This window comes from Triticum urartu, chromosome 7A, assembly GCF_056163025.1.
Source record: "Triticum urartu cultivar PI428250 chromosome 7A, HENAU_Tu73, whole genome shotgun sequence".
Classification (NCBI taxonomy): domain Eukaryota; kingdom Viridiplantae; phylum Streptophyta; class Magnoliopsida; order Poales; family Poaceae; genus Triticum; species Triticum urartu.
In genome coordinates, this window is record NC_141879.1 from 81,509,969 (window position 1) to 81,523,434 (window position 13,466).

At 43.2% G+C, this 13,466-nt stretch overlaps 2 protein-coding genes across 3 annotated transcripts; both read left to right on the forward strand.

The window, feature by feature from the left end:
- Positions 1–4,953: 4,953 nt before the first annotated feature.
- LOC125518392 (cysteine synthase) lies at positions 4,954–7,893 on the forward strand. 2 transcript variants are annotated; one of them, XM_048683251.2, is made up of 8 exons: positions 4,954–5,125; positions 5,199–5,419; positions 5,518–5,645; positions 5,964–6,166; positions 6,315–6,440; positions 6,535–6,693; positions 7,228–7,421; positions 7,599–7,893. In XM_048683251.2, exons 2-8 carry the CDS (start codon positions 5,312–5,314, stop codon positions 7,722–7,724), a joined length of 1,044 nt encoding a protein of 347 aa, XP_048539208.1. In that variant the 5' UTR covers positions 4,954–5,125; positions 5,199–5,311; the 3' UTR covers positions 7,725–7,893. The 2 variants fall into 2 exon arrangements, with proteins under 2 accessions (XP_048539208.1, XP_048539207.1); XM_048683250.2 differs by having other exon boundaries at positions 5,107–5,419.
- Positions 7,894–12,044: 4,151 nt separating this feature from the next.
- Positions 12,045–12,715, forward strand: LOC125523414 (histone H3.2). Its single transcript, XM_048688446.2, has one exon. It carries the CDS (start codon positions 12,144–12,146, stop codon positions 12,552–12,554), a length of 411 nt encoding a protein of 136 aa, XP_048544403.1. The 5' UTR covers positions 12,045–12,143; the 3' UTR covers positions 12,555–12,715.
- Positions 12,716–13,466: the final 751 nt, after the last annotated feature.

The window sequence follows — 13,466 nt, forward strand, 5'->3', positions numbered from 1 at the left end:
CGTGAATTTATCATTCACTTGTAGACTCCATTATATTGCCGAGGAGGGTAGTATTTTTAACCTCAAGGTCATGAATACCCAGCCCTCCTTGGTTTGGGACGGCAAACCACACTCCATTTAGCCAGTCAATATTTCTTTCCCTCACTATCTCTTTGCCAAAAGAATCTTGATCGGAAATAATCCCATCTATGCAAGACTCCTTTGGGTAGTTGCAAGAAAGAAATCATATATAGTACCATATTATTTAGCACTGAATTTATGAGCACCAATTTTCCACACAGAGATAGCAGTTTACCTTTCCAACCACTTAACCTTTTTTGCAGCCTCTCCTCGACGTGTTTTCATTAAACATTTGTGAGTCTCTGGCACGTATCGGCATCCCCAAATAACTGATTGGAAACTGGCCTATCCCGCAGCCAAACAATTCAGCGTACAGGTGGGCCTCTTCTTGGGCCTTGCCAAAACAAAATTAATTTCATATTCCTCGCTTTTCTATAGGTCATGATCCATAAAGAGAATTGTATCGTTGGCATATTGAAGGATAGAAAGTCCACCATCAACAAGATGATTAACTACCCCATCAATTTAACCATCAACCTTTGCCTGCTCAATCATGATAGCTATATTAGCCACTATATTAAATAGCATGGACGATAATGAGTCACTTTGTCTCAATCATTTCTTCATTTGGAAGTAGCAGTCAACGTCATCATTGACTTTAACGGCCACACTACCTCCGGAAACAGAGCTATGGATCAAAGCGCGCCACTCCGTGGAGAAAGCTTTCATTCTGATAGTTTCTTGGAGAAAAGACAACTTGACTTTATCATAAGCTTTCTCAAAGTCAATTTTGAGGACTATCCCATTCAACTTCTTCAGGTGTAGTTCGTGAACCATTTCATGAAGGATTACCACCCCATCTAGGATGTTTCTACCTTGCATGAAAGCAGTTTGGGAAGGGCGAACCACATGGTCAGCCATCGAGTTTAGCCTAATCATCACAACTATCGTGAAGATTTTAAAACTAACATTAAGGAGGCAGATAGGCGAAAATCGAATTCGGTGCCCGGGTCCAGATGAACACGGTGAACAGTAACATCATAAAAAAAGGAAAATAAGTAAAAAATAAATCTTTTTTTTGCTTGGAAGATGTTTGAGTGCATGATGTGGGTGCAAAATTTTATCCCGTTTGGACATCTGTGGAGCTCGTGGCAAAAAAGAGAAAACTGGCAAAAACAGTGCATGAACAGTAACCTTACTCAAAGAGCCAAATTTTGTCTTTTTTGTCGCGCACTCCTCGAGTGTTGAAACTCCACCAAATTTTGCACGAACATCATGCACACAAGCATCTTGCTTGCAAAAAAATTCGAATTTATTTTATTTTATTTTCTATTTTTTGTGAATTTTTTATTTTGCCCGGGCTCATGTGAGCCCAAGCACTGAAACGCCGCTCTCGCAGATAGGTCTATATTGTTGTATCCTTACCGCCTCATTAACCTTAGGTAATAAAATTGACTTGTCGAAGTTTAGACAAAACAAATCTAGTTGTCCAGCATGAAGGTGACCAAATAAATCTAGAAGGTCTGGTTTGATAACCTCCCATAAGTTCTGATAGAACTCAGCTGGAAAACTATCTGGACCCGGGGACTTGTTGTGTTCCATTTGAAAAACCGCCTTCTTTATCTCCTCCTCAGAGTAAGGAGTTGTCAGAAGGTCATTTTCCTCAACAGGAACATGGGGAATGTCGTCTATGCGAAACTCCTCCATTGTAATATATTTGATTGGTAGGTAGTTCTTCACATTCAGCTTGATCATCATACCAAATAACAATGAAATAATAATATAAATGGACCCTTTAGGACATGTACTGCATACCATCTTAATTAGCTTGGGAGAGACCATATAAGTAACAACATTAGAAAACAACAATGAAGAAGTATACCAGTTCAACATGTCTAACCATAGAAATTTGACTTGTAGATCAGGCTTTATGGACCAAGCGATTCCCCGTCGTGAGATCCATGATCAACAACTGCAACATCTCGAACATATTGATCGATGAAGGTTGCTCTCTTTAGTTGGTGTGTGGCTAGAGTTGCTCCGAAATAAATACCTTCACTCCAAAAAAAATTGTCTTAAGCGAAAACACAACCGACGGACCATCTTTTTGAAGGGTCTGATGAGAGTAAAGCCCACATTCTTTACTAGAAGGTTTGAAGGACGGGGTGGTACCATGAGATTCTGGGAGGGTATCATTCTGGGAGGGTATCTAACTAGAACACACACCCTTGGCCTTATAGTACCTGAACCTCGCCACAAGCACATCGCAGACGATGGGAACGTCAACTCCCACTAAACGAACATCACCAGCATGCTTGAAATAAATCTAAAAAATATGCGAGCACCCGTGCCAAGTATAGAACTTGAACTTGGGTGGACTGATTCCACTACAAGAATCCTAAGCATCTGAGTTACGCTCGGTGAAACCAATTTTCTAAGAGCATCTTCAACAACAGATAAAAAATGCAATCAAGACAAAAAGACTAATTTTTTGGCAAAAGATTTCTCTAACAATAGACCAAAACCTGCATGGCCACCAAATACTTTTTTGTTCCGGACCAAATAATTGCTATATGTGTGGCATACTAGCAAAAGAGCCCGTGCAACGGAAGAAAAAATACCACACTCCACTAACCCAATAACTATGACTCAAGATCCCAACAAGCAACATCCTTCATAACACATGACATCTCATCTATGTTGCCACTTATCCTTCTTCCCACCTTCGCCGGCAGTGGCCTCACAGTGCTCACACAATCCAAACACGTTTGAACGTTGTCAATCCTAAGACGTCTCTCTCCCGGTATAAGATGAGACATGCATGCGTTGTTATAGATGATTTCTTTTGTCTCCAATCCTGGTTTTGCTTAGGTGTTCATTTCCAATATGAATCGGCACCGGTATGAAAGAAAGATGGATACCGTACTCTTGATTAAGCTTCCACCCTAAATAGTATTTTAAAATAACATCATATTCAGATTTTACTTATTTTTCTACTCAAATTCCACATATAACATAGATATTATTGCGGGTTGATTAAACTAAATATCAGGGGGTTTCCTACAAAAATAAAAATCTGGCTTAAAACCGACTTGCGGGTTGATTACTAGAAATGTCAAGGGGGTTTATGTAAAAGCAAAAAACTGACTTAAAATTGAGCTGCGGTTTGACTGCCAGAAACATCAGTATTTTTTGTGAAATAGCATGACGGATCAAGAATATCACCTCCCTAGGTATAGATTTGTTCTCCACTAGTACAAGGCCAAAAACAAAAACCTTAGTCCCGGGAACCCCAATGGTCCGATCTTAAATTTCCCGACGCCGAATCGCCTCCCGCAGCAACCGCTAGCCTCGCGGTCGTGCCTCCTACCATCGGGGGTAAGAGCAAGTACAATATCAGGCTTATAGCTTGCCTACATGGCAATTTTGCTTATATGGAGGAGAGAGATATGAAAGAGTGAGGGGAATGGGCTTTCACGCAAGAGTCTAGCTATATGCGGATTCCTAGGCTGATACAATAAATATGAAGAAAGAGATAGAGAGAAGATGAGAAAAGGTAGTACTCTTATAGCAAGGCTTATAGCTAACCTTATTGTATGAGTGGCTATAAATGATGGCTTTATATAACATGGCAACATTATATAGCAGCAGTTGGCTATACTATTAACCATGCTCTAAGAAGTCAAAGGTCGTCCACCACATAGGGCTTGGGACGCCACCTTTCGCAAGGGAAGTGTCACAGGACCCGCTGACGCCGCCAAGGCTCCCTTGCATGTGAAGAGGCCACCACATGACCCATCGGTCGGGGCTGCACCCCGCACGAAGAAGGCAACTATTGTGCCGACGACCCCGCTGCCGGCTATCCCTCCCATCACACCATCGGCTCTTCGAACACCGCTTGTTGTCTCGTCAACTCACCTCCCACCGGCCGCCACACGAGCATGAGCCAGCTTCACCCGTCGCCACAACCGTCGGCGTCTCCAATGTGTTCGCTGAAATGATCGGAAGGTAAGCAAATTTTGTTTTTCAGTTTTCTCATTGATTTTCTTTTCTTTTTTTGCAGGAAAACATCCAATCTATACATCTCCAATCATTGCGGTACAATAAACACTAAAAATAATAAAAATTACATCCAAATCCGTAGACCATCTAGAGACGACTACACACACTGAAACGAGCCGAAGATGCGCCGCCGTCATCGCCCCTCCCTCACCGGAGCCGGGCAAAACTTGTTAAATATAATATTGTTTAGATCACTAAATTATCATGTCATGGTTTGTTTGGATATCAGTCATGGAGTGGAGAAGAAAGAAGTCTAATTTCTACTCTCCAGGTTTTGGTCTGCTGTGAAATCGGAAAATTTTCTGAAGACCTCGTTCTTCAATTTATTGGTTTGCCGTTGGAGATGCTCTAAGCACCTGGGTGTGACGCCGGTTTAGAATAGGAGTACTTTGATCGATGGGAAGCAACAAATAAACACACACACTCTCTCTCTTCCCTAAAAAAACTCTCTCTCTCTCCAAACACCCGATGAATATGACATGTCAAAAATGAAAGAAAAAAATAGATGTTTTATGGCATGTATAATGGTGCTATCTTAGCAGTGTCACATAGGATAATTGGTGAGGTGGAAGAGAGAGAAAACATAAAAAAAGGTTTGCCTTCTCTTAATTAAGAGATGATCTCTTAGCAACAATTATCTCACCACATATTTATGGATATCTAGTTATTGGAGACAAGACTAAAAATAATCCATTGTACATCACGTTTTATTGTCTTATCTAGACTAAGATTAAGGCAGCCTTATCAATCATTGTACATGAGCATTTGTCTTAAGCACCTGCATTGTCCACATGCTCTGAGGTTGCGACTCGGTAGCTATCACAAAGCCTGACACTGGACAGAAAATCCCTCGTTCTCCGGTGAACAGTCAACTGGATAGGATTGGGTTGGTACGCAGATGCAACGGGGGGCCAAATGGCGGCAAAAAAAGGACACATTCTTGATCTTTAAATTAACAACCATGGGGTCGGAGCGGAGCGGAGACTGGTCTGCGCAGGTCCAGGTACCAAAGCTCAAAAACAAATACTCCCCTGTCTCCTCCTTGATCCGAGTACCACCAATTTGGCGATTTGCAGGACCAATTCATGAGTTGTTGTCTGCGCTAGCTAGCTGCCCTGTCTCTTCGCTCCCGCGAGAAGCCAAGAAACAGGGGAGCGCCGCCCGCGGCGCAGCAGCAGCAGCTTCATCCATGGCGACGGGGGAGGGGGCGGACGGGACTGGCAGGAGAGGGGTCCCTTCCTTGCTCCAGGACGGCGGGACCGGGCAGGACGAGCACATCGCGTCCGACGTCACCCAGGCAAGCCTCGACCCCTTCCCCTGTACATCGACTCTGACGGAGGTTGAGGTGGGCTGGGATTTAGGGGAGGCTCATGCGGAGCGGTTGGTTTGGTTCAGCTGATAGGGTGGACGCCGCTGATCGAGCTGAGGCGGATCGCCGGGAAGGAGGGGGTGGGTGCGCGCATCGTCGGCAAGATCGAGGCCTATCAGCCCCTCTGCTCCGTCAAGGACCGCAGCGCTCTCAGGTACTGTTAGCTCGTTCTAACCAGGCTCGTTCACTTTTACAAATCTTGGGATGGTATCAGTTTACAGAGCTAGTTTCATTTCTGCTAGTTGAGCAATTTGTGAAAAGTCAACGGGGGCTAAAAGGAGCTAAATTTCCACTTATGCTAAGATTAAGGCTTCCTGTAAAGTGTAAACCATCATTTTCATTGTTTGGCTGTAGGGATTGGTGTGATAAGGTGGTGATTTCAAGAATATCTTCTTGCACTTCCCAGAATTGATCTTGCAAGTGCTGGGAAACTATGAGCTTATGTTGTGCTATCTCTTCATGTTTTCTTCAGGATGATCGAGGATGCTGAAGAGAAAGGGCTGATTTCACCAGGTGTCACGACTCTAGTCGAGCCGACCAGCGGTAATTTGGGCCTGGGATTGGTTCTGATTGCCCTAAGCAAAGGCTACAGGTTCGTCGCGGTGATGCCGGGCCAATACTCGCTTGATAAGCAGATCTTGTTGAGATACATGGGTGCTGAGTTGTTCATAACTGGTGAGATAGATAGATAGCATCAGCATAGTTGCTTCCTGGCTCAAGGAAGCACAGATGTTTGCTTGCTTGATTAGGTCTGATTGATTTTCCTTGCAACCGCTGTGATTTGTATCTGTAACCTTGTTTCTTTTGTGTAACCACATGACAGATCCAACACTTGGGTTCCCAGGAATAACCGACAAGGTCGAACAGCTCAAGAAAGAATTACCGAATGTACACGTTCTTGATCAGTTCTCAAATCCAGCAAATCCTGATGCACACATCAGAATGACTGGTACTGTCCAAGATGACTTGACCTATGATATTCAGAAGAAAGGAGTACTTTCTTTTGATCTGTTTTTACAAAAGAAGATTTATGCTGTTTTCAGGACCTGAGATTTGGAAGGATACTGCTGGCAAGGTGGACATATTTGTTGCTGGTTCAGGCTCAGGAGGCACGGTATCTGGTGTCGGAAAGTATCTGAAGATGCAAAACCCAAATGTGAAGATCATTTGTGTGGAACCTACAGAGAGTTCAGTTATTTCAGGTAATAAAAAATCTGATGTTGAACTTCAAAACTGATGGAGTGCTTACCACGTATCCCTTGGAAATCATCAGTAATGGCTAATTAAGGTTAGATAAATATTTTGTAGTGCTTTTATACTTCAAAGTACCATACTTTTAATTGAAATGATATTTACTATAGAGAATCTGCAAAATGATTTGGTATCTTATATTTGTTGCAGAATATCCTAAAAAAAAACGTTACAGAATGGAGTACTTTTCTTTGTGCAGTTGTAGCTCTGCTTGCTGCTTAGTTGTCAGTCCATTAGTTCCACTCGTTGTCATCTTTTTTTTTTGAGAAAATGTTTCACTTGTCATCTTGAAAGGATGCTTTCATTTGTTAGGCAGCAGATAAGTATCAATGTGTCACGCTTTCATCGTATCTTCATGATTGATTGAAACATGCGGTCCAGATAATTCTCTGGCTACACGATTGCTTCAGATTGTGTGCCATTGCTTCAGATTGCTCCATTAGTGACAGTGACACTCTGTTGACTTACGTGTTGGTATTGTTCAGGTGGGGAACCAGGAAAACATAAAATCCAGGGAATAGGACCAGGATTCTTACCTGAGATCTTGGACACCTCGGTCATTGATGAAACGGTCACCGTGACCACCGAGGACGCAATGGTGAATGCGAGGAGGTTGGCAATGGAAGAAGGCCTGCTTGTGGGCATATCTTCTGGGGCAAACCTGGCAGCTTGCTTGAAGGTTCACATCTCATATCTAATTCGACCTTTTTTTGTATTAATGGAAAATGGAGAAACATGGTTTCAGTTTTTCTTTGCATTTAAATAAATAAAAAAATGGGCTATTAACTTCGTTTTCGGTTCTCTTGACTTTACTTCTTTCATATTTAACAACTCTTCCAAGTCAATGTATCTTCAGGTTGCAGCGAGAGAAGAGAACAAGGGGAAGATGATTGTGACCATGTTCCCGAGCGGGGGCGAGAGATACATGAACTCGGACCTCTTTGCAGCTGTAAGAGAAGAGTGTATTGCCATGACCTTTTGATCTCACATCTTATAAACTCGAAAGAGTTGTATGTGAAGGGTATATGTAGTCGGTTACCTTAATGTGTTGCAGTGGACAACATTCCTACGGAGTTTACCTTCAAGGCTGCAAGGGATCATGAATTGTTATTAGTCACTGAATGAATGCCCAGGAATGTGTTACTAGATAATCATGCCACAGCGTCACTAAGAAAGAACATATATTTTTCAATTAGCTATACAGAGCATAATTAGCATACATCCGGCCCCTGCATGATTAGGATATACACACGACAACAAAATAAAAAAAACACCAGCAATAACAAGGTCATATGGGACCAAAAGCATGCCTAAGACGAGGGGGTGGAGGGCTATCCGTAGACTGTGCCGCCACCCATGTGGGATAAAAGCATTTACAACGTGATTTGTTAGTATGATTTGGTGCTACAATATTATGAATGTTTCTTCGTGAAACACCATTTTCAATCTTGGAAACTAGCGGTCATCCCTTCATAATGGACATAAAGGATATTAACGGTAGCCTCATACTGAATGAACTAAGTGCCACTTCAATTCTCTAGACTTATCTTCGTAACTATACAGAGTAAACAAATAAAGATCCTGGACAAAATAAACCAGATACCCGCTTGAGCCTAGTTCTATTTTTCTTTGCTGAAATTCTAAGACCAGGGGATCTGGATAGCCAATTGTCCCTCCACATATTTATACTCGAACCATCAACCACCCTCCAAATAATACCATTTTTCAACAGATCCAGTCCATGCGTAATTCCATGCCAAGTAGATGACACTGACTGCGGGAAAACATTTTATTGCTTCTATTGGATCAACTCGGTTCTTCACTGCGTGAGCAAATTTTGTTCTTGTTCCGGAGAGCTTGGCATTTGAGGATTGATTTATTTATTAGTAAAGCTCTGCTAATTTTGTGGATAACTGTCCTTTTCCTCCTGTCGCATGAGTGAAGAGTTGGTTTCTTTAAAAGGGAAAGGGGTGGTGGATGAGTTGAGGCAGCCGCCCTCGGCTTCTAGGTTTCATGTGGAGTGGAAACCCCCTCCTTCTGATTGCATTAGGACTAATGTTGATGCCTGCTTTGTGGAGAGTACTAAGGCCGCCAGTGTAAGAGTAGTGTCCAGGAATTCGGTTAGAGACGTTATTATCTCAACGTGGGATTATATTGGACGGTGCACTGTTGTGGATGAAGCAGTGCTTAGGGCTTGCCTTGACGGTCTCTATATCAGTATGACCCTACATATGCCTATTATTTTGGAAACTGGTCGTGCGTTTGTCACATCCCTAGCTTAGTCATTGCTTGTTATTGCATAATCATCATGTTTAAATTCAAATGAATTTGAAATGGGGATTGATAAACCCTAGCACCAAATGAAATTCAACTAGGATCAAAATAAAAATATTTTCAACGAACCCAAAATGCCCTTCAAAATTGTTCATGTTTAAGGCGAAAAGGTGAAGCCCTAACCATAAATGGTGCTAGCAAATAGATGCTCTTACATTATGTACTTACATTCGTAATTTTACGTAACATAAAATATTTTTTACGGCGAGTACATATTTTCTTACGTTCTCTTTTTATATATGAAATAAGACAAAATTTACGAAACGTAAAAATACATTGCATTGATGTCAAAATAGAGAGGGGGTGAAAAATAACTATTCATCACCCAGGGTGACGAATAACGCGACCCAAGGTTACGCTATTCTAAGCGTGAGTGTAGAATAGCTTATTCTACACTCCTAGTAACGCTATATACAAAATCTAGTAAAACAATGTACGAAATGTAGTAATTTTGAAAATATTTTTTCTACTATCCATGTTTGTAATTTACTACATTTTCAGAAAAAATACTATATTTTATATATTGCATTACTACATTTTGTATGTACCGTTACTAGGGTGTAGAATAAACTATTCTACACTCACGCTTAGTTTAGCATTACTATAGCTCCAGTAATTTTGAGACTTGGTGAGGGCCACTAGAATAATTCAGATAGTCCCCACAAAAAGTTCCAGAATTTATGAAAATGGTTTGGTCTCTGAACTAAATCAAAACAGGACAACAAAAATAGAAAACATAAAACAAAATAGGAAAGGCGGAGAGAACTTACCGCAGCCCACTGGCCGACCCTGTGCTGCGCAACCCAACTTAATACATAGCGAGGCAAGCATAAAAGCGTTCTCAAAGTGGAGTAATAGTAGTAGATGCATAATCGTTTTGATCTACTTGCCATGGATGTAATGCCTATGTACTGATCGTGCCATGAATAATATCATAATTGTGTGCTTTTCTATCAATTTTCCAACAGTAATTTGTGTACCCACCGTTGCTATGTTCTTGAGAGAGATGTCTCTAGTGAAAGCTATGCCCCCCGGGTCCATTTAAATCACATTGCTAAAATCCTAAATACCTTGTTGTAATTTATTTACTTTTTATTTAGTTTTGCAATTTATATATCTCCCACTATCAAAATTAATCCTTACAATTAACGAGTACAAGAAGATTGACAACCCTCTTGCCCGTGTTGAGTGAAAGTATTTGTTTGTGTGTGTGTAGGTACTGCTAAAAGTTGTTTGCGTGGATCTCTTATTGGTTCGATAAACCTTGGTTCTTAACTAGGAAAAATACTTTTCTTCCACTATACTACTTCACTCTTCATCGTCGAGAAAATCCCAACGCTTATCACAAGTAGCACCATGTGACGGGGCCTTCTCGAGGGGTGGAAAGAGGTGCCTTCCCACCCGTTCCTTCAGTGGTTTATGGCGAATACTTGGTGGAGTGGGGCTTGGGTTTGTGGATGTCGGAGTGGCGAGTCTGGGGGGTTGGTTGGATGACTGAGTCTGAGATGAGCATCACTGCAGTGGTGCTAGCGGTGCCTCTTGGTCATGTGTATGGTGAGTTGTGTTGTGGCGGTTGATCTCGGTGAGGTTGCTGCTGATGCTGGTGGCCAGATCTTGATCCAGATATGCGGTCATGGAACCTTCGCCTTGGGTCCCTTGGAGTGGTGGACCCGGTGTCTTGAGTCCATCTGGGTGACGACGTCCTCCTGTCATTTGTCGAGTGACGACATCCACCTCTCGTCTCAGCGCTCGACGATGATGTTTTTATACGTGACGTTGTTCGTCTCTCGGTTCTTTCTTCTAGCCGGTAGGGTTGACGCTCCTCGGTCTGAGACAGATGGCAAAGGATCCTCTTCGGCAACAGTTTCGTGGAGCTGTTGTGATGTAATTTTGTGGTTTCTTTCAAGTGGCATGTGTTAATGGACTGTCGCAGTGTCTTATGGTGGTACGACCTCTCCTATACTTTTGTCTGGCATCATGCTGCCAACGTCTAGTAGTTCACTCATGGTGTTTGTTAGCGTAGATCATCTTGCTCATTTGTCGTTAACACTCAGAATGGTTAGGATGTGTCTTTATTTGTAAAAGGGACGAAAACCTATATTGAGATGATGATATACTATATTTTCTCTCTTCGTTGGAATTTCGAAATACATGTGTTGCAACTACCACATGAAGGATGGGACATGACTGTCTTTGTCTGAATTTTCGTTACTTAACAGCCAACAAATAGAGAGTATAGAACGAAAGACAACCGTTTGGTATTCTGGAACCGAGCATGTCATTCCTATACATGCACTTATTTTTCCATGACGAAGCACGGGACGCTTAACTCGTACAATGTGTAATTGTTCACGTCTTCCAAGTGGTCATGAATTTTATAAACTAGAAAAAAAAACACATTTGCATGCAAAGAGGAAATGTATCTTTGGATACTCTAAGAAAGAACAATGTAGGGTCCCTTTGATCCGCAAAATTTTCAAAATGTAGGAATATGAAAAATACAAAGATCGAAGTGCCATGTCATATTGAACCCTAGTACTAGATTAGTGAACCCAAGGAATTTTGAGTATTTGATGTCACAAAAAGCAAAAAAAAATGTATAAAGAGGCTTGAGTGGATAAAAAATGCCTCCAAAAGAAAGCATTTTAGAAAATTACAAGGATACAAACATTGCAAAGTTCGCATGAAGTTCCTTCGAATCAAAATTCGTATGTGCATTTTTACCCCCACCCACGGATCCACTTCACAACACACCTCACCCCAGCCAATCACGTCACGCCAACCCCCAGCACACGGATCGCCCCCCACGATCCGCGTGCCCACCCCGAAACCCGATCCCAGCCGTCCACCTCCCTCCGATCCAACGCCCCAAACATCATCTCCCTCCTCCAGCCCGCGCCTTCTGCCCCCAAAATTTCCCCGACCCGCGCCCATCCCTCTTCTCCCCTATCTATTTAATCCCAGCGCCTTCCCCACCACACCAGTCACCACACCACACCACAGCCCAAATCCCACGCCGGCGAAGCACCCCCACTCAAACCCTAGCCTCCTCCACCCCCCCGCTCCGATGGCCCGCACGAAGCAGACGGCGCGCAAGTCCACCGGCGGCAAGGCGCCGAGGAAGCAGCTGGCCACCAAGGCGGCGCGCAAGTCGGCCCCGGCCACCGGCGGCGTCAAGAAGCCCCACCGCTTCCGCCCCGGCACCGTCGCGCTCCGGGAGATCCGCAAGTACCAGAAGAGCACGGAGCTGCTCATCCGCAAGCTCCCCTTCCAGCGCCTCGTCCGGGAGATCGCGCAGGACTTCAAGACCGACCTCAGGTTCCAGAGCTCCGCCGTCTCCGCCCTGCAGGAGGCCGCCGAGGCGTACCTGGTGGGGCTCTTCGAGGACACCAACCTGTGCGCCATCCACGCCAAGCGCGTCACCATCATGCCCAAGGACATCCAGCTCGCCCGCCGCATCCGCGGGGAGCGCGCCTAGGTTTAGCCGTAGCAGTTCGTGTCTTGCGATCTGGTTGTAAGGGCGTGTGCTGGGTTGGTTCCCATGTAGTGTTGATATGATCTTTCATCTCGTCTCTGGTGATCTTTCCTGATGTAGTGTGATGCTGAAACGAAATGGCAATGAAAAGTTCAGTTATCTTCTGATGCAGTTTTGTCCCATGGGGGTCATTTCTTTGCTGCTTAATTGTTTGTATCATGTCCTGCTAATTGGATGATTGAAAAACACATGGCCTGAATTAGTGCATGGTGTAATTGATTTAACATTGTCGCTTGGATTTGGTGTGCTCTGTTATTTCTTCTTGGTTGCTGCGAGTTTCAGTTGTCTTCTTCCTATCAGGTAATTTTGTACACTATGCAAGGCAGATTGTCATTCCATTTTCTACCTGTGACTCAGGAGAAGGCAAGAGGGCTTGGCTGCTTGGGGCAGGATGAGAAGGAGATGAAATGGGTTCCTGATCTGTTGAAACCATTGCCGGGTGCATATGGCAATGAACACGAGCACACTGTCTGATATTATTACCAAGGTGAACTTGTTGTATCCAATTTTGTTTGTCCTTGCTGTGCAGTTCTATAGAGATATACAGTGGCAATCGAATCTCTGTCAGTTTAGGCATCTATGGGAATGTTCAGAAACAATTGCTTGTTCATAACTTTACTAGCAGTGCATGGATTTGGGTCCTGGGTATGGATTTTGTCTAGTCAAAGGATCAGCAGTGGAAAATATTTTTTTCTGAATATGATGTGTGCTGGGTGCCTCTGTAGTGTTGATATGATGCTTGCTGTCTGGTGATCTTTCGTGCGTTGTGACGCTGACATGAAGTGGCAATGGAAAGTTCAGTTCTTATGATGCAAATAGTCCTGTGCTCTCATTTGTTTGCGGCGTAATTTTTTT

Excerpts from the sequence above, each read along its gene's own strand:
- LOC125518392 (XM_048683251.2), top strand. The coding sequence starts at position 5,312 with ATGGCGACGGGGGAGGGGGCGGACGGGACTGGCAGGAGAGGGGTCCCT. Across the intron at positions 5,646-5,963 it reads AAGGACCGCAGCGCTCTCAG|GATGATCGAGGATGCTGAAG; the intron begins GTACTGTTAGCT and ends TGTTTTCTTCAG. Across the intron at positions 7,422-7,598 it reads ACCTGGCAGCTTGCTTGAAG|GTTGCAGCGAGAGAAGAGAA; the intron begins GTTCACATCTCA and ends ATGTATCTTCAG.
- LOC125523414 (XM_048688446.2), top strand. The coding sequence starts at position 12,144 with ATGGCCCGCACGAAGCAGACGGCGCGCAAGTCCACCGGCGGCAAGGCG.